The 20,948-nt window shown below is 38.2% G+C and overlaps 1 protein-coding gene across 14 annotated transcripts in view; it reads left to right on the plus strand.

The window, feature by feature from the left end:
* rims1b (regulating synaptic membrane exocytosis 1b) overlaps window positions 1-18,794 on the plus strand; it is a 141,668-nt gene extending 122,874 nt beyond the window's left edge. For 3 of the 14 annotated variants that reach the window (XM_057842453.1, XM_057842454.1, XM_057842455.1), the window contains 5 exons: window positions 3,814-3,958; window positions 5,648-5,757; window positions 6,733-6,834; window positions 9,807-9,946; window positions 16,163-18,792. In XM_057842453.1, coding sequence (XP_057698436.1) covers window positions 3,814-3,958; window positions 5,648-5,757; window positions 6,733-6,834; window positions 9,807-9,946; window positions 16,163-16,381 — 716 coding nt within the window. In that variant the 3' untranslated portion in view covers window positions 16,382-18,792. Of the gene's footprint in view, window positions 1-1,491; window positions 1,517-3,813; window positions 3,959-5,647; window positions 5,758-6,732; window positions 6,835-9,806; window positions 9,947-16,162 lie in introns of those variants that run through there. The other 11 variants (XM_057842459.1, XM_057842462.1, XM_057842463.1 and 8 more) reach the window with 6 other exon arrangements.
* The last annotated feature ends 2,154 nt before the right edge of the window (window positions 18,795-20,948 follow it).

The raw sequence follows: 20,948 nt of genomic DNA on the forward strand, positions 1-20,948 counted from the left end.
CCAAAACGTTTTTGGCTTTCTCAGGTAAATTTTGGCAAACTCCAGCCTGGCTTTTTTATGTCTCTCTGTCAGAAGTGGGGTCTTCCTGGGTATCCTACCATAGAGTCCCTTTTCATTCAGATGCCGACGGAAAGTACGGGTTGACACTGTTGTACCCACGGACTACAGGACAGCTTGAAGTTGTTTGGATGTTAGTCGAGGTTCTTAATCCACCATCCGCATAATCTTTCGTTGAAATCTCTCGTCAATTTTTCTTTTCCGTCCACATCTAGGGAGGTTAGCCACAGTACCATGGGGTTTACACTTATTGATGACACTGTGCACAGTAGACACAGGAACATTCAGGTCTTTGGAGATGGACTTGTAGCCTTGAGATTGCCCATGCTTCCTCACAATTTTGCTGCTCAAGTCCTTTTGGCCTTCTTTCTTTTCTCTGTGCTCAATGTGGTACACACAAGGGCACAGGACAGAGGTTTAGTCAACTTTAATCCATTTCAACTGGCTACAAGTGTGATTTAGTTATTGCCACCGACTCTTATGTGCGACAGATAAGTAACATGTGCTGTTAATTACACAAATTAGAGAAGCATCCCATGCTTTTTCAAAGGGTGCCAGTACTTTTATCCGGCCCATTTTTGGAGTTTGGTAAAAAATGATAATATTTAAGTTTTTTTTCCCATTCTCTTTTGTGTTTTTTCATTGCAAGCAAAATAAATGAAGATATACTACCAAAGCATTTGTAATTGCAATCATTTTCTCGGAGAAATTGATTATTATCTGACAGAATTGGAGGGGTGCCAATACTTTTGGCCTGCAGTGTATACTTACCATCTTTGCATACAGGCTCATGTTGAATAATTACAATCTCATAAAAATTACTGAATTCTTTAATGATATTCCACATTTTGTCAACCTATTTCATATGTTGTGTTTCAGCTGTCCAAACTTATGAATGCTGGTCTTTTCATCAGTCTATCTTAAATTTATACACTATACATATTTCGTTTGAATAACTCCATTATCATCATCAACTGTGCTTTGAGCGTGTATCCTGTGCCTTCCATTAAGACAATGTGGCACAACAAAAAAATATTTGTCCTGAGGAGCAAACTGTACCGAAGCAAGGTACATTGCAGATATCCTTTCATTCTGTAAAAGGTTCTACCCCTTTGTCCTACTGTGTGTTTTCAAAGAAAGAAAAAATCACAAATGATGTGTTTTGGAAACTTGAGGAAACATCATAGAAAGCTGAGAGCCCCCAGAGCCCAGCTTACAGTCACACATGAGACTTGCCACTCTAATTTCAACTCCAATTCAGCCAGATTTGCTCTGAAAGCCAAGCATTCCCATTTTTTGGGATCATATGATAAGAATTATTTGACCATACTACGCCTGGAGGGGTTTGTCTAGTCTACTCTCACTAAAGCTCAGTGGACAGAAAGAAAGTCAAAATATAAGGAGACATAGCTCTATATAATACACCATTTCCATCCACGTTAGAGGAGAGTAGAGGCAGGTAAGCAAAATTTTAAATTAAGTTTGTGAATTTCATTTGTCAATTTTTCCCAAAAATTTGGACAGGATATTTCAATATTCTTCTCCCACTTTTCTCTTATGCACCATTTGTACTAATATAATGAGTCAGATAAAATGATGCATGTGATTATTTGCTTTGGCGGTTCTACCTATTTATGGTTTACCACTCACTTGTGCAAATTTAGATAAATCTACACATGACAGGATACTGAACTGCTTTGGAGTCTGCTGCTGTAAGATATTTGAAATATTTTAAATTTATTTACTGGTTTTACTATTATTATTATTACTATTATTATTATTATTATTCATTTTAACCTGTATTGTTCCGCTGCTTGGAAACAGAGAATGGTAAATTTGACTGTTTTTGAAGGCTGAATGTTTTAATGTGCCACATGGGAGTTTGCTATGCTCCATTTGTGGCTGTTTAAAATGGTGCACCGTGCATGTAAATAATATAATTCAAAAAGTATTATATTTTTCACTTGATTTACGTTGGTAGAGCCTGTGATATACAAGTACATCTGTAAAGTTGACCCCCCACCAGACACACATTTATATAAAAATGATGTCAATCGTTTTTGCTTTTTTGTGCTGTAAAAAGTTTGGTTTGTGCTGCTATTGTTTTTAAGATATTTACAATCCTTTCTTCAGTCTATCAAGGGTCAACGAGCCCCCCATTTTGATTAAAAATGGCCAAAAATTGCGCCAATAGTTTGTGCTCCTTTGGTGCTGTAAAAGGTTTCACTTGTGCTGCTATCATTTTTCCCCATTTGTTGCAAAATGGACCCAAAATGTTGCCATTCGTTTATGCTACGTTTGTGCTGAGAGTTGGTACACACCGTCAGCCACGACGGAGGGGCTGCGATTAACGTCATCACTGGAAATTAATATCTCAATTATAAAACGATAGCAGCACAAAAGACATTTTTTACAGCACAAACGCAGCATAAACGAATAGCACCCTTCCGGGTCCATTTTGCAATAAATGGGGGGCTGCATGACGTCATCACTCAAAATTAATATCTCAGTACCTCAAAAACGCAGCCCTAACGAAACATTTTACAGGGCAAATGAAGCATAAACGATTGACACCATTTTAAGCCATTTTTGATCAAAATGGGAGGCTGGTTGACCTAAGATTTATCTATAAAAGAATTGTGAATACCTTAAAAATGACATGCGCACAAACAGGCATGAGCGTAGCACAAACGATTTATATCATTTTGATATAAATTTGCATCTGATGTGGAGCCAACTTCACGGAGGTCTGTGATATAGCATCTCCTAGGCCTGCACAATATATTGTTTGAACATCGCCATCGCAATGTGCGCAACCGCAATAGTCCCATTGCAGGATACGCAATTATTTTTTTATTTTTTATGCTTCATAAAAAGCAGCAAGTGTGCAGACACAGCCTCCTGAATCCCTTTTGTCAGAAGTGGGTAGATAAGCCAAAAACTGTACTCAAAATAATATTACTCAAGTAGAAGTAAAAGTAGTTATCCAGAAAATGTGCTCAAGTACAAGTGAAAAAGTATTTGGTGAAAAGAATACTCAGGTAATGAATAACACTGTGAGGAACTGACTCCGATGTTTATTTTTTTTTCTAAATTTTTTTTTCGCAGCACATAACAGCAAATACTTTTTTTTTTTTTTTTTTACGATACTTTAAAGAAGATGTGATTGAAGAGGCAGGCGTGATAGAAAAACGGCAAGCTTGAATCTGATTTGTATAATGGAGTCATGTGATTACTCTTGCGACGTCTCTTTGGTAAAAACAAAGTCAATATGTAGAACAAAGAGGAAAAAATGGAACAACTAGAGTATACTAGATAGATATAGATAGCTAGTAAATTTAACGCTTTACTACCCACCTCTGCCTTTAATGTACAGCCGTCTTCACAATTCACAAATGAACCCCCTTAGCCTGCAATAAACGATGTTATATGAATACAATTTGGTCATTGTGAGTCAACCAAAGTCCCAAACAAATCTATTCAAATTATTCTACTTTTAATGTCGCAATATATCGCAAACCCCAAAAAAGTCGCAATGTCGGTTTTTTACAATATCGCTCAGTCCTAGTGCCTGCTCTGTTCTTGCAAACACAAGATTGGAAAAAAAATTCTCATAGTTTTCTGCATACTTTTTATTTCCATTTGTGTTTAGGGTTCATGTTTGAAACAAATTGCCTTGATTAAGATACATTATTTTGGAGGCTGCAGAAATTTTCTAGTTTTTCATGGATAACATTCTGACTTTGGTTTTGGCAGAGGCAAAGACTAAAAAGGATAAAGGAGCCCCTATCCAGAGAAGCACAGAAACCGGCATGGCAGTGGAGCTGACCAGAAACATGAGCCGGCAACCCAGCAGGGAGTCCAACAATGGCAACATGAACAGCTACAACTCTGAGGGGAAGTTAGTAATGTTTCCATTTTTTCTTCACTGTTGTTAATTTTTTTTTAAATCAGATGTCAATTTGTAGTATTTCAAGAGTCTATTCAAAGCATTTTAAAAAAAAAGCACTGAGTGCTTTCTAAAAGGGTTTTGTTCAGTGATAAGGCTCTGAATGCCTCATAGAATGCCACTGTTTTTCATAAATTATAGGCAGTCACAACAAGAGGAAGAACTGCAACTCTAATTGAATTAGGGTTGTTTTAGGTTTGCGTGTATTCCCTGTAAATTTAATTTTATGACGTTCAATCAATTCTGTTGAAGGCAGCAGAATGATGTGAAACTAAGCTGAATTTTCAAGAAAAAGTGTATCATACATCCTCATCCTCCTAGACCTATCTGTAGCCTTTGATACCATTAGTCACACCAAACTCCTCCACCGGCTTTCCACTATTGGCATCACCCGCACCCCGTTGAACTGGTTTTCTTCCTACCTTTCTGAGCGCAGCCAATATATCCAACTAAAGTCATTTAAATCTACACCCTCCCCCACACCTCTGGTGTGCCTCATGGCTCTGTCCTGGGGCCCCTACTCTTCATCATCTACCTACTTCCCCTTGGCAATATTTTTCGTAAATTCAACATCCACTTTCACTGCTATGCCGATGACACCCAACGCTACCTCACTTCTGAACCCTCCTCCTCTCTCCCGCACTCATCTCTGACTGACTGTATCACTGAAATAAAAATCTGGTTTACCCACAATTTCCTAAAACTTAACAGTAATAAAACTGCGGTGCTCCTCGTTGGCTCTAAATTCACCATCTCAAAAAACCATAACATATCCCTTACCATTGACAACGCCACTGTTTCACCCTCCCCCAAAAGTCAAGAACCTAGGAGTAATCCTCGACAACACACTCTCCTTTCAATCGCACATCAGTAACATTACCCGGATTGCCCACTTTCACCTACACACCATTAATCGCCTCCACCCTTCCCTCACCCCACATTTGCTGCAATTCTGGTTCACAGCCTAGTCACTTCCCGCCTGGACTACTGCAACTCTCTCCTCTTCGGCCTCCCTCATAAAACTCTCCATAAACTCCAACTGGTCCAGAATTCCGCTGCCCACATTATAACCCGTAACCCATCCATCCACCACATCACTCCAGTCCTCCAACAGCTTCACTGGCTCCCGGTCCACTTTTGAATACATTTCAAAGTTCTCCTCCTCACATTCAAGGCCGTCCATAACCTCACCCCTCCATACCTGTCCGATCTCATTCATGTTACTACTCCCTCCTGTGCCCTTAGATCCTCCTCCTCCATACAACTTTCTGTCCCCCCCCCGCTCACCTCAGCACTGGCTTTGGAATTCACTCCCAACCGACCTCAGGAACACAGATTCCCTCCCCCTTTTTCAATCAAAACTCACCTGTTTAAGACTACCCTTTCCACAATAATCACTAAGTTCTGGTCTTTTTAACTTCCCTTATATCTCTTTTAGAAATTTAAATTTCCTTAAACCTTCTATACTTTCATTTTCTCACTTTTAATATATTTATACATTTTAAATGATTGTACAGCGACCTTGAGTGCCAAAAACGTGCCTTCAAATAAAATGTATTATTATTATTATTGCTATGTTGTAGAACAGCAGCTACCTGTGTCTTGACCATTTAAATGTGTTTGTATTTTTGCTTCTTTTAGCATCTTCTCTGGGGTCAATCTCGGAGCAAGCAGCCAGTTCAGTGACTTTTTAGATGGCCTCGGTCCGGCTCAGTTAGTGGGCAGGCAAACATTGGCTACACCTGCAATAGGTCAGATTGTGGATGTTGTCACATTTTCCCTTGAATTTTTTTCAGTATCCACTTTGAGTGTAACGGTTCATGTGGATGTATTGAACTGTTTTTGCATGTTCGGTTCGGTTCACTTGCGTGCCATTGGGTTTGATTTTGTGCATATTTTTCCCCATAAAACCTATTAGTGCGACTGAAGAGTGTTGGAGTTTCTTCACGGACGTCCTAAATGTCAGACACTCTGAGTACGTAGTTTAGACTTTCCAGCCTGTAAAGTGCTGTAAATTACAGGCATGACAAATTCTAGGGAGAGGCTTGAGCTAAAACATGTGTCTCACTCTACTACTATTGGGCCGGCCTACCTGGAGCAGGTTAGGGGCTAAAGACGCTTCAGCCGGTGCAACCACCACTTTTTTGGCTTCCTCTTTAAACTTTTTAATTGACAAACGCAAGTGGACAAATCCATAGTTATCTCAACAATTGCTGCACGGATATGTTAAAGCCCTTAAAACGGCACAATCAGACAATGAATGTTGAAACTGCATGTAAGAAAGTCCGCTAGATATTACTGTATCACTGCAACCAGATATGTGCTTTCTTCAAAAAATGTGTATACATGTAAATCTCTCTAGCAAAAAAGGCTCACTTTTATTTATCATTGTTTACTTTTATAAAAATAAAAGCATTTTAAGATTTTTTTCCCGTGCATTTTTTGTCCCGAAAATGAACCGAACCGAGCACTTCAAAAACTGAACCGAGCCAAACCAAAATTACATTTTAGTGTACCGTTACACTCCCAGTATTGACTGCATGTGAATTCTTGTGACAGGTTTCTGAATTGTTTGTATTAACAGGATTTTCCATATGTTCCTATATAATCATTCTTGAAAGCAAATGTTTCTCATAAAAGTTTTAGTACTCCGTATAAAATGTAAATGAAATCATAGTCTTACTTTCTTTCTTAGATTCTTACCATAATCTTAATTTGATTTACAGGTGATATTCAGATAGGTATGATGGAGAAAAAGGGTCAGCTGGAGGTAGAGGTTATCAGAGCACGCGGTCTTGTGCAAAAGCCAGGATCCAAATCCCTCCCAGGTAAGACTACACCTTGATTGAGATCGTAGAACCGTGCGATGACTCTCCTTTCCAGAGATGCTTATCTTTCCCATTATGGAATCAGGCTGAAAACATACATAACACCAGTGTTGTTTTTGGCAGCCCTATTCATTTTTGTCTTTGTCTTAGACTTTTGGACGAAAATACTTATTAGTCTCAGTCATATTTTAGTAATTTAAAAATGTGTTCATCTTTGTCTAGTTTTAGTCGACGAAATCTTAAACAAGTTTCGTTTATTTTTAGTCGACGGTCACTCAAAGTGTTTTCGTCTGTAAAATTCATGTTCCAATTTCGCCATCTTCGAGATGTTAATACACACTCAGCAGGAAAAGCAATGAAACTCACTTAGAAGCCATTAACTGTATGTAAAAAAACAGTTGTCCAAGCATTTAAGATGCTCCCAACACTAGTTGGTGCTAATGCTAACGTGAATGCTATGCTAAGGCGACAAGTTACATTTTGTATGTGATGATCAGTCAGCACAAACTTTTAAAGGCTAAAGCAACATTGCATATTCCCTCTAGCCAAGATAATGAAACAAATCTTACTATGTTTCTAAACAAGCACAATTGAGTGCAGCTTAACTTAAAACACATCCTAAATTTCGGTAAGAAAAGTAAGGGAGAGGCGGAGCACATAACACATGAGTGACACGACTCATACACTGCTAGATTCAGAGGTGGGGAGTAACGCATTACATGTACTCCGTTACATTTACTTGGGTAACTGTTTGAAAAAAATGTACTTATAAGAGTAGTTTTACTAAGCCATAGTCTTTTACTTTTACTTGAGTAGATTTGTGAAGAAAAAACACAACTCTTACTCTGCTACTTTGGGCTACACAAGAGTCATTTCATTTTTCCTCTTCATTCTACATATTAGATTTTTTTTTGTTTTTGTTTTTGTTTTTTGTTTTTTGCTAGCAATGCTATTGCCAAGAGTAGCGCTACTAATTTCACCAATGAGACGTTGCAACAATCATCACATCACTCCATTACGCCAATCACACCCTGATTCCCTGATCTTCTTAGTACTGTATATCCTTTCACTTTTCAAATCCAAACTTAAAACACACCTGTTCACTATTTCTTACCCACCATGACCCCTAGCTCTGTTATAGCTTTACTTCTCTTTATTGTGCTTTTAATCTTTTATCTTTTTAATTTTATTTGTTTATTTTTTTAGTAATTGTTTTGATCGTACTATGAGTCTATCTCTCTTGTGAAGCATTTTTGTGTGGCTTAAAAAGTGCTCTCGAAATAAAATTTAATATTATTATTATTATTATTATTATTATTATAATCAGATGCAAGCTTGCCGTTCTATGATCACCCAAGCCTGTTCAATCATGCGTCTTTAAAGAACCACAACAAATTAAGTATATGATATAGAGTGCTGCCCTCAACATGAATCGAAAAGTCGGATTTAAAACTCTCCCAGTTTTTATTTGGCACAGACTGACAACGGAAAACTGGAGATATAATCCTTTTATTTTCATAATAGTGACTTCAGAACTACATAATTCACGATTCAAACTAGGAACTATTTTCTCCACTAGAGGGCAGAGGACTCATGCTTTTTGGACGAATAATGCTTCATTACTGGGTTTTTTTCTCGCTTTAATGATTTTTTTCCTGTTGGTTTAATGTGGTTATGTAATGGGTTATTGTACAGTATCATCATAACAAGAGTTCATATAGCTATGTTTGCGCTGAGAGGAAAAAAAATACTATTGTTTAAAAAAATTTTTTTTTTTAAATCAAACAAAAATAAGCAGTTACTCAAAATGTTACTCATTACTTGAGTATTCTTTCCACTGGATACTTTTTTCACTTGTACTTGAGTACATCTTTTGGATGACTACTTTAACTTGAATTATATTATTTTGAAGTAACGCTACTCTTACTTGAGTAATTTTTTTGGCTACTCTACCCACGTCTGGCTAGATGCAAGATGACGTACTCCACATACAATATGAAAATGTCATGCATTGTGAACATATGACAGAAATGAAAGAAGAAAAATTGCGAGCTGAAAATAATCTTAAAACAAAATTAGTATATATATTTTTTTGCTTAATATAAATTAGTATATTTAATTAAAAAAAAAAAAAAAGCTTGTTTTTCAGAAATGTTGTTAATTCAAGATTAGATATTTTTCAAAACATATTTGAAAGCAACTTTTTCCTTAATTTACTTTAGATGTATGGTCTTAATAAGAACAAATACTAATGTTTACTTAAAGTAAGTGAAATAATCTGACATTTCAATCTGTTAACTAATCTTGAAGACTCAAAACACGATGGAGAAAATTATTTGATTAGATTTAAGAAAAATAATATGGGTAAAACGTTATAGATTTGCAGTGTGCTTAGCGCAGCACAATAACATTTAGTCATGGTTAATTGTCTGTCCTCTTGCCATTGTTAATTTTGAATAGCGTGCGTGCTGTACTTCCGCTTCTAAGCATGCACTGAGCATAGCGTCACAGCTTGGATAATCACAGCTTCACGCTGTGACGCGGCACGTAAAATAGCAAAAGCACACCCTGCTCCGGTTGCATTCACATATGAAGCAGGGTGCGCTTAAAGCGGACTGAGACCCACGATTTCTGAGCGGACCAGAGTTCGTTTGTTTGGACCGATCTAGAATTCGGATGCGCGTCCACATTTACAAAACAAAGTGGAATATCTGAGAAAAAGAACTCAAGTCCGTAAAGTGGACCAAACAGTGCAAGTGTGAAAGCCCCCCTAGTCTCCCCAGCTGCATTTTTAGCTTGTCACGTCATCATCACTAAAAAATTGTTCATCGCCGAAATATTTTCGTTATTGTCATTGTTGACGAAAACAACACTGCATATTAAGAGCCTGGCGGGAAAGAATTGTTATTTCACCATGGTTCACTCTCCTTTCAAAATGCCTCCACTAAGCCCATTGTTTTATCTGTCTGCAGCACCTTATGTCAAGGTCTATTTGTTAAATAATGGCGCATATGTAGCCAAAAAGAAAACCAAGATTGCACGGAAAACTCTTGACCCACTGTACCAGCAAGCGCTGTTGTTCGAGGAAAGTCCACAGGGTAAAGTCTTACAGGTGAGTGAAATGTACTATATTTCATCCCCATGTTTATTTCTATGTTCTGTTGGCGTTGGCTCTCGAACTCGTACTCACAGCGCCGCGCATTCATTTTCTTTTCTGGAGGCTTTACTAGAAACGGAGTCGACACACAAAGGCTGAGAGTCTCAGGGTGCAATCAAACAACAAACACAAGTTTAATGATTGAGGCACACACATGACAGCATCCGACTCCAATATATACCTCACATTTTACAATCTAGTGGGCATTTACTTTACTCATTCAAACCAGTGGTCAACAAGGAACAGTTCTGGGGGTTGTTTTGATTAGATGAACAAACACGTCAGTAGACTGAGGGGGGTTCATGTTACCTCTTTGTGGTCTTCAAAAGACTTATATATATGAGCTTACTCTTATGACACCAAATGGTATATGTTAAAACTAACCAAAATGTGAATGCATGATTGCTTTAACTAAGAATAAAAGGCTACATAATGCATGCAAATGAACATAAAAATGTAAGTACATAACAATTCCCATGGCAAAAATGACCCTTGACCTGGAAGCAGTGTTGTTTTTGGCAGCCCTTTTAGTTTTTGTTTTAATCTTTGTCTTTTGGACAAAAATACTTATTAATCTTAATCATATTTTAGTCATGTAAAAAATGTTTCCTTGTCTAGTTTTAGTCGATGAAATCTCCTAAACATTTCGTCTTTCTGTATTGTAGTGTCCACAAAGACAATGCCAACTTGGTGATGATAATACAGTACACACTCAGCAGGAAAAGCAGTACAGTGATCCCTCATTTTTCACGGTTATTTATTTATTAATTTTTATTTTTTTGTTCAATGTATTTATTCAGATTTTGCATTGGAAATAGTTATGTAAAGACATGTTTTTTTCACTTTTTTCTCAAAGTATCATTTTAAAAAACTAACTGGCTGCTCACTTAAACACAATGAGTTGCTACAGCAACTGTTTAACAACGATGATTGACGCATGCGGCGCTTTGAAGTGTATCTGGTAAGATCGAACTGCCTGACCAACAAAAGCGGCAGGGGCAAGAGTGAGAGACTACGTAATCGGATTGGGACAGCTCCTTAAAAAACTGCATTTATTAATTTTTTTTTTTTTTAATTGAAAAAAAAAAAAAATCAGTGATGGACTGCGGGCACGAAGCGTGAAACGCGAAGTAGCAAGGGCTCACTGCACGTCATTTTCAATGTAACCCACCTGGAAGCCACGAACGATATGTAAAAAAATGTCCAAGCATTTAACACTAGTCTGGGATTTTTATTTTTTGTTTCGCTATTATTAGAGTCTAGCTTGAAGTTGGAAGCAATTAGTATTTCCCAGTAATTGCTCATTCACCAAACAAAGCAGCTGAAGTGGGCTAACAGCTAAATGTAATTGGCCAGTGTTATGAGAGGACACTCGCCATTCTGAAGTGAATGGTAATGCTACGCTAACGCTAGGAGTTACATTTCGCATCTGATGATCACTCAGCACAGACCTGTAAAGGCTGTCGCAGCATTGCATATTATCTCTTTTAGGGCTGCAGCTATCGATTATTTTAGTAGTCGATTAATCAATGAACTAGTTTGTCGAATAATCGAGTAATCGGATAAGGAACATGAAAAGTTCATATACATGAGCTGAGCCTCAAACGGTATAAAAAAAATAATTTAATAAGGATCTATGTTTAACAAAAGAACAGTTGGCTAACTTACATAGCAAAAGTCCGCTAGCTTAAATGCAGTAAAATGCTAACTTTTAATTTTTAATTGTTTTTTTTTTAACAATGCTCTTAACAAATGGTTCAGGCACATATTCCCACAAAAAAAAGGCTAAATGTACTCATAAACTAAATTATGAATGCATTAAAAAAAAACATTAGCTCAAACAAAAACTTATGTTGGTCTTAACATGGAGCAGCTGGATTCACCCATGTGAATTGAGGCAGACAAGAGGGAAGTGTATCCACTTAAATCAATAAAACAATGCAAACACTTTCAAAATAAACCATTGCAATGCCACAATAATCAAACGAATACTCGAATCAGCAAAATTTAATTTGAATATTTTTTTCTAAACGAATACTCGAGTCAATCGATTAATCGTTGCAGCACTAATCTCTTTGCTAGAAAACATATCTTACCGTGCTTCCAAACAAGCATGATGGAGCGCAGCCTACAAGGTTAATGTAAACATTTTTTTTTTTTAATAATAAAGATATAAGTGACACACATTCAGAAAAATAAGTACAAATGACTTTTAATATGGAGAGTGAAATGGAATATATTTTGAAGACTGTGCAAACATTGACTTTTTTAAATGAGGAAATTAATAAGTAGCCTAACATAAATGAATAAATATAAGTCCAAAGTGCACATTGACAGCTAAGATATTCTGAACCTCCCCATCAGAGCAAATAAAACTAAATATGATAAATAAGCCTCCTCATTCTTTCCTTGCTCTTAAAGATTTGATCCATTTTCTGTTGCAATGCCCTTTTTTTGTCGCATTAAGTCAACACTTTTTTTTTTTTTTTGCTGTTTCAGAAAACATGCAAATTTGAACCAATCAGAGCTAAATATCTCTGCTGATCACATGTCAGTATGTCAGCCAATTGAACGGATAAATGAGTCCAGGCGTTTTGCTTTGCTGCGTGCATTCGCACATTGACATGACTCATCATCGCCAGACTCAGATAACTGCAGCAGCTGGGGAAACCTCCATGCCGTCCGTGGAATAAAATAAATAATAAATATCGGTGGAAACGGATTAAGCTCCACAAGCACTTTATTATGCTTGTTGTTAACACTTGTGCATGTAAATCTGATGTTGGTACGCTTTATTTGACATGAAATGCATGTGTGACAGTTTAGCATTTTTTTTTTTTTTTTTTTTTAACATAGCGTTTTGACAGTTGCCGTCATATTTTTGGAATCAAAGCACCGTGTAACAGAACAGCATTCCGGCCTTGAATCTTATACCGGAATTGCGTTCCGGCCCTGAATCTTATACCGGAACTGCTTTCCTGACCGTTCTGGCCCACTTTCACCCCTGCATCTAAGTAACAAACGACATGTTTTATTGAAGTTGCTAAGCCTGTTACGATATGCAATGAGTCCATTTGTCTCAAGTAGTGTTGTATCGGTCGCGAACGATTCGTTCTTTTTGAACGAATTGTTTTGGTGAACGAGACCGAACTAATCATCATCTGCACTGATTCGTTCTATGAAGGTGGTGCTTGTTCGCTGCGTGGGAGGGCGTTGAGCAAGCGGCAGCGTCTTCTGACATCGCACACGACCAATCAGACGCCAGCCTCATCGCGGGCAGGGGAGGGACCGGAAACAGAATCAGGGCGTTTGTCACTCACGTCCACGTGTGGCCAATAAGCAGCCAGCGTGCAGGCAGGGGGGCAAGACTGAGTTTTGTCACTTCCCGTTCAGTGACTCGGTCCTCCGGTTCCTGACCTAGCTTGCTGCTAACTTGATTTTCCAGTAATGACTATGCGGTGAATGAATCAGAAAATGAAAGGAAATGACTTTGTCACATATTTGTTAACGTGGAGCCTATCAAATGCTGCTCAAACAGACAAAAACACCACACAAATCTAGCGAGCATTGTTTAGAGTAGTACTTTTCTCAACAAACTCGTGACTGCCTATGACGACATACTATCAAATTTACAGTAATTTAAAACACGGGTAGCTACGAGGCAAGCAAAAGCTGAGCTGCGGTCGCGTGACGGCAGTGAAGCGGGCAGAGAACTGTCACTATATGGAGGCTTCATGGCAGCGATATTTACCTCATATGTGCACAGAAAAAAATATTTAGTATGATCACCATAATACTGATTTGCAATGAAACTGTATATACATGTCAATTTTTTCCCGAGTATTTTTTTTTTTTTTTCGTGTCAGCGTGTCGGGTGTTGGTTGGTTTGACAAATTATGTCAATCCGTCCATCATGTGCTACTCAAGCGCCCAAAACAACGCACGCAGACACGGGAGATGTCGCAATATGTCTACATTTTTCTTAACAGACTAATGAGAGTAGAAAGGCGACATCGTAAAGAGCTGACAATTATTTCTCGTCAGCATTCATTTGACGATCTGAGATGCGGGGACGACAGGGGAGCTGACCGGATTATTTTATTTATTAATACCAGTGCAAAAAAACAATATGATCACCATAATACTGATTTGCAATGAAACTGTATATACATGTAATTTTTTTCCGAGTGTTTTTTTTCTTTTCTTCGTGTCATGTGTTGGTTGGTTTGACAAATTATGTCAATCCGTCCATCATGTGCTACTCAAGCGCCCAAAAAACAAAGCACGCGGACACGGGAGATGTCGCAATATGTCTACATTTTTCTTAACAGACTAATGAGAGTAGAAAGGCGACATCGTAAAGAGCAAACAATTATTTCTCGTCAGCATTTGACGATCTGAGATGCGGGGACGACAGGGGAGCTGACCGGATTATTTTATTTATTAATACCAGTGCAAAAATTCAACACGATCATCTTAATACTAAAAAACAAAAATACAACAGAGCGAGATGTAAATATGATGTGTTGGTCGTTCCATATTCAGAAATTAAACTTTCGATGTATTTTTATTTTCGTGACAGCAAACATGCTGTATATGTGATTGTATGTGTGATCAAGAACCTGCTAAAGAAAGTCCGTGCGCCCCCGCCCCCTACTCCCCTCACAAAAGGAAAATGTTTAACCGTGTCCTAAATCGAAATGCAAGCACGAGCCATGACTTTGAGCCCATAGAACTAGGACAGACGACGCGGAAGTTCTCCCTCGCTTTTGCAGCAGCAGGAGGGAGACGAGGCTGTCTGTGAAAGCAGAATGATACCGCCTGTCACTCATTTCTGAAACTACGACGAGTGGTCAATGTGGAAGAGAGGGAGGGACCAAGCAATGTCACTTCCCGTTCAGTTATACTGCGAAGCGGTCTTTGGTGATTCGTTCGGCAACGTCACTTCCCGTTCAGTAACCGAACGATTCGTTTGGGCGGGGAGGGAGATGAGGGGGGCGAACGATTCGTTGAACGATTTGTTTGAACGAATCTTTTTACTGAACGAATCGGAATGGATTCGTTTGCTCAAGTGAACGACAAATCTCGTCACTAGTCTCAAGGGAAATAAAAATGAGGGCGATAATTTTCACGGCTGCGTTTTATCACAGCGTACATTTGTGCGTGCTTGTAGATGACCTCTGAGACTCCAGTTCATTTCACAGATGTTTATTGGTAATCAACACGCCGTAGAATTACAGTTCAGACATACAAAATAAGGAAACGTGTATATTAAACACTGTAAACGTTAGCATTGCTACACTGAGACTGATGGGGAAAAAAAAGACAACCTACTTTAGCCTGCCATAAATAATAGGCAATCTTCGCCAGAACGCAAACGTGTTAAAAGGTGACACTTCAAACATCAAAAATAGCTGGTTGACAGCATTTGCAAACGAAAAAATGGAAAGAAAAACAATGAGTGACACCGCACAGTGAAGTGAGCGGAGTGTGAAGCTGTTAGCGGTTTAGCGAACGTACTTCCGGTGAACATTGCAAAATAAAAGCACATCACGTTCATATAAATAACGATATCTGAAGTTAATCCCCCATACTTGAGAATTAATACTATAATATGTAAATGCTGTAATACTACAGAATTCAAATTCTACACTAAGAATAGCTTTAAAATGACACCGTTTTTTAAAAATATGATTAGCAATGAATAGTATAATTATTATAATACTATTATATATAGTGGTATACTATAATAATGCTAGATTTTTTTTTTAATTGTTTTGAACAATGTTGGAAAGGCGAAGTCAGTGTTCTGAATCTGTTTACATTCCATTCTTTTGCACTAGTAAATGCTATCAACATTTGACCTCATTGTTTATGTGTGATTAACTACATGTTTATTTGTACTTTAATGAAGAATTTAAGTGTTCCATCATGTTTTTGTGAATAAGCGTCAACAAAAATTTCGTTGCTCAATTAGTTAATATATATATTATATATATATATATATATATATATCTTTTTTTTTTTATTAGTCGACTTATCGTGAAAATAGTCGGCTGGGACAGCTCTATCGGAACATATTTTCTCCACAACCCCTCTCACCTTTTTAACCCCTGACCCATTTTCATGCCTGCAAATTAACACAGCCAATGATTTCACTGCCTCCTTCAGGTGATCGTGTGGGGAGACTATGGTCGCATGGACCATAAAAGCTTCATGGGGGTCGCACAAATCCTACTGGAAGAACTGGACTTATCAAGCACAGTCATTGGTTGGTACAAGTTGTTCCCACCTTCTTCTCTGGTGGATCCGACTCTGGCTTCCCTCACACGGCGAGCTTCTCAGTCGTCGCTCGACAGTTCCTCCGGACCGCCCGGGGTCCGATCCTAGTGGACCAACAGCCAACAGCTCTGCAAGTAACTAACTCACGACGTGCACTGTAGGAAGGACAAGAAAACTAAAGCCGAAATGTAGAGCAACAACAATCAGAAAACACATCGCAACAAGAAAGCTTTGTTGAGATCTGACAATCACTCCTATTGTGGTTCATTTAATCTGTTGTGGGCAGCGCCAGTTTTCAGTGTTCCATAACAGTTTCGAGAAATACAGTATCTCCATTTTCTTTGTGTATGCTGAAGATTGGGGGCTGTCTACAGACAGCAAGCAGTAGCTTTCAAGTTGAGAGATGATGAAGTTGATGAACGACAAATGCCATGTGACAAATGAAGCAGGGTGGCTTTTAGCTGAATTAAGAAAAGCAATGAATTGTATGTAAGCATTGGAATGTATGAACTCGAGACAGAGGTAACCTCCCTTCATACCTGCAGGTAGTGTACTGGCATACTGCCTGCAGGAGCCTCCTCTAGAACCCCATCAGACTGCCAGCACCTCTGCCCAATAGCAGGGTGCTTCCACATGGGTATTTAGTCTGGAAGCACACGGCCTTCTTCTGGTGCCTACACCCTGAAGCCGCATCGCTGGTCTCTCTCTCTGTCGAAAGATCCTCTTTTCAAAATGTTTACCATGGCTGCTCTGAAGCCATACTGTCTTACTGTGTTTGCTTTGTCGTCTCTTTATTTTTCCTCTGTTACTATTGCACAAAATGATTTGATAGTGTGTTAAATGCTCATGATATGTTGTCAAGTCTGGTGTGTGCATGGAGAGAAAAAAAAAACATGCGATAAAAAAAAGGATACGAAACTATTTATTGTCTGCGAGTCTTGTGCAGGTATGGGGGGACTGGTGTATAGGATACATCTTAGATTTTTAAACATGAGATTAAATTAAGTTGTCCTTGTATTAATGTGTATTAGGCCTCCCAGGAGGATGACCAACAAATAAACATTTATGTCACTATTAAATCTCATCGAAATACATTGTCACTATAAAAAAACTAAAAAAGGAAATCTTTATTTACCAAAGGAAAAGTTAGATATTTGTCAAATGACCTTCGCCCGAGCACGTTTTAATGTTTTTACTGAACTTTTAATTTCTGTTCTTTTGGGAATTAAGCACAAGAGCTTGATTTTTTTTTACAACTAAAAGTTTAACTTTTTTAAAAACACAACAGACACTTTAGTTTTGAAAAAAAAAAAAAAAAATGACACTATCTCTGGTTCTGGTAATTTTTGTGTAGTTACTAAAAAGCAGAAAAAAAAATAATCGCTCACTCTTTTTATTGTGCAACGCTGTTCATGTAAAAGTAACCAATCAGACTGATACTGTATGTCAGGACAACAGCATCAATGTTCACTCTCCATTTGGCCTACAGACCCCTCTCAACTTGTAAAAGAGGGGCCGGTACGACCTGCTCTGAGCTGCATGCATTTTTTTTATTTTTTTTATGTAGAACGATCAAATACATGAAAAAAGATACTAAACATGATACGTGTGTTTTTTTCCCCCACTTATCGGTAATGTAGGGCCGCTTGTATGTTGCATGCAGTTGTACAGTTTGCTCGTAATTGAATATTAAAGAGATAAAACTAAGAAACTAAAGCCATTCGCATTACACAACTGCAGTCTATGCCATGTCCCTCGGTCAGGTGCTGAACGTCTCTCAAAATCATACCCTTGAACAGATGTACTGTAGTCCTGAGCAGACCTCACAACCCCTCCTGATGTTATTCCACATCATTTTATACCTCCAAGGAGCCGGTGTATCAAAAAAAACATGTACAGTGCAAATGCAAATCAGATCCACTTAGATGGAAATAGAACTTCTGTCTCAACATAATCCTGTCTGATAGACTATCAGGCATTATGAAGTATAAAAGCAAATGCAGAGCGAGTCATATGCTGTATGTTCAACAGCCACTTAAGCTGGGGCCAAGTCATTTATTGAAAATGTATTCATCCACTGTTGGGGACCATGCAGTGGGATAACTCAAGGAAATAGACTTGGCTTCACAAAGTGGTTTCAAACAAGTCTGTAAAAGATGTCTCAATGATCATTTCAACTTTCAAACCAATGTATAAATCTTGGTCAAGTCCTGTCCCACTTTGGAAGTGTTTCTTTTTTGTTTTTCTTCGTCAGCATTAACGGGAAAACATTGATTGTTTACAACGTATATGTTCCACGGAATGAAAATTTGAAAAAAGTCAGGCATTGATTGAAACATTTCTTGTTTGTATAACAGATGTGGCTCAAATGATGTGTATGTTTTATATTTCAAAAAGTTAATTTTTATTACTTACAAATAAAAAGAATGTGTGGAAGAAAACGCTCATCCTTCATTTCAACTTTCATCCGTTCTTTGACCAGTTGTGAGAACGCCGTGGATAGATCATGTTGTTAGATAACTATGATGATTTAAATACTCAATTAATATAGTACAGTATATTAAAGTGCGTACGACAGGAGAAAAAAAGCCTTAAATATTATAATTATATGAATTAGAATCATATTTTGAGACGGTTCGAGTATATACATCAATTTAGCAAAGCGCAGATGACGAGAAATTAGTCTTTTAATCTGCCGGTTAGCCACGCCTACCATTATAGGGCTCTAGCATCACCAACAGGTGGATGACGTCAGCGGAGTCACGATTTCATCTGATTTAGTATGCAGCCCATTGAGGGGGAATTATTCACAATGAGGAAAACGCAACGAAGAGAGCCGCAAAATGACATTGTTTCAGTCTCGCTACTCCAATATTTTTACAGGATATTCTTTTTATCCAAGTATTTTTCCCCAATTGCTAAATAAATGGCTTGAGAAAGACCAGTCAGTCCGTTGAGGGGGAATTATTCAGAACTAGGAAAACGTGACGAAGAGAGCCACAAAATGCCATTGTTTCAGTTTCTCTACTCCAGTATTTTTACAGGATATTATTAGGAAGTATTTTTCCCCAATAGCTAAATAAATGGCATGGTCATGACAGTCTTGTGCTAAATGGAATATGAAATAATAAAAATGCATTTATTCAAAACGACATGGCAAAATTACTCCATAATGGTCAAAACTGTTGACTTCACCTTTACTGTTGAACCTCCCGATCGATATTTTATGCCACCTAAATAGGGCTTATGTCATTTCCCTTCCCCGGCTTTCTGAGAATGTAAACAGACCAAGAGGCATGACAGCTAGCCGACATGCTAACCCGAACTGAGTGATGTTTCAAAGTCTTTGAAGCGGAAAATCACACATAACTAGCCCGGATCATTTGACATGACGACTGGGTTGTCGATTGTTTTCGCCGATCAGCAAACCGCCCGGCGGAGAGCAATTTACAGCTCATTCCCCTGCTACTACGGACAGGAGAGCTCGTTGGAGAAGCAGCTGGACAATGACCGCTGAACAAACCGGCCGACGTCGGAGGAGTGTGTAGCTGCCAAATGGTCAACGCGAATATGGCAAAATAATGCTTTATTACATGGCGAAGTCATAAACAGCGAGAGATTCAGTGGAGGAGGGCGGTTGCAGTTGTTGTGCAGCTAACATGCAGCTAATGTGTATAAGGAGAGATTTTTACAAGCCTATCCATGATCAAACGTAAGTAGTCCTTTATTTAACAAAAGTTTGTGGTGTTTACTTTGTAATCGCTGTATTCGCGGCTATTTTTAACTAAAAGTTGCAATTTCTGATCCGTCGAAAGATAAGCCGAGTATAGTGCTCTCCCGGCGGGGGGATGTGCGACAAGCCGCCGGTCGTCGGCCGAGGGGACAAGGAGCATGTCACAAAATGCAAGCCACCTACATATTAAAATTATCCTAGTATTTGACATAATTCAAAACACGATGTTTACTCACTTCCTCATAAGTCCCATTACAACAGTAGTAGGGCTTGTTTTGGCCAATATTCACCGGTGAATGAGAACCTTTTGAAACCCCAAAAAGGCGCACATGCCTCTCCCTTGTACAGCAAGATTTTTCTGCAGCCGTTTGGCTGGTGTGATGCGAAAAATAAACGTATTGATCCACAAAATCAGCTGAATCTTTCGTCCTTCTCATACAACAGTACGGCTGTTGAGTGAAGAGGACTCCTTCCTCCGTACACGTCACAGCACCCTCTTTCTCAACTCAAGACTGTTGCCGTAAGTGACTCATTTTCATGGCGTGGGATTCAAAAAACTAAATAAATATAGCGATCGCTTCCACACACATACAAACGGTCCATTTCGTTCAGGAGCACAAAATACTGCGTGCATTATGAAATAAACAAGCTTTTTTTGTGTCACAGGCACTTTAATTAAACACTGGTAAAAACTAGATTGTAATCGGTCATTGAAACATTTACTCGTCTTAAAATTTGCATTTCAAATAGATTACCCTATTTTTTAGACTATAAGCGGCTACTTTTTCTCGCTGTTTATAAGGAAGCAGCTTACTCATGGATTTTTTTTTTTTTTGACAAACTAGTTTCATATTTTCCTGTTATTTTGTTTTTTAAATTATGATTGCACATATTTTAAAAGAATGACTTTTCCAATTTTGCCATGACGTAGCTCTCAATAAA

Source organism: Corythoichthys intestinalis, chromosome 8, assembly GCF_030265065.1.
Source record: "Corythoichthys intestinalis isolate RoL2023-P3 chromosome 8, ASM3026506v1, whole genome shotgun sequence".
Lineage (NCBI taxonomy): Eukaryota > Metazoa > Chordata > Actinopteri > Syngnathiformes > Syngnathidae > Corythoichthys > Corythoichthys intestinalis.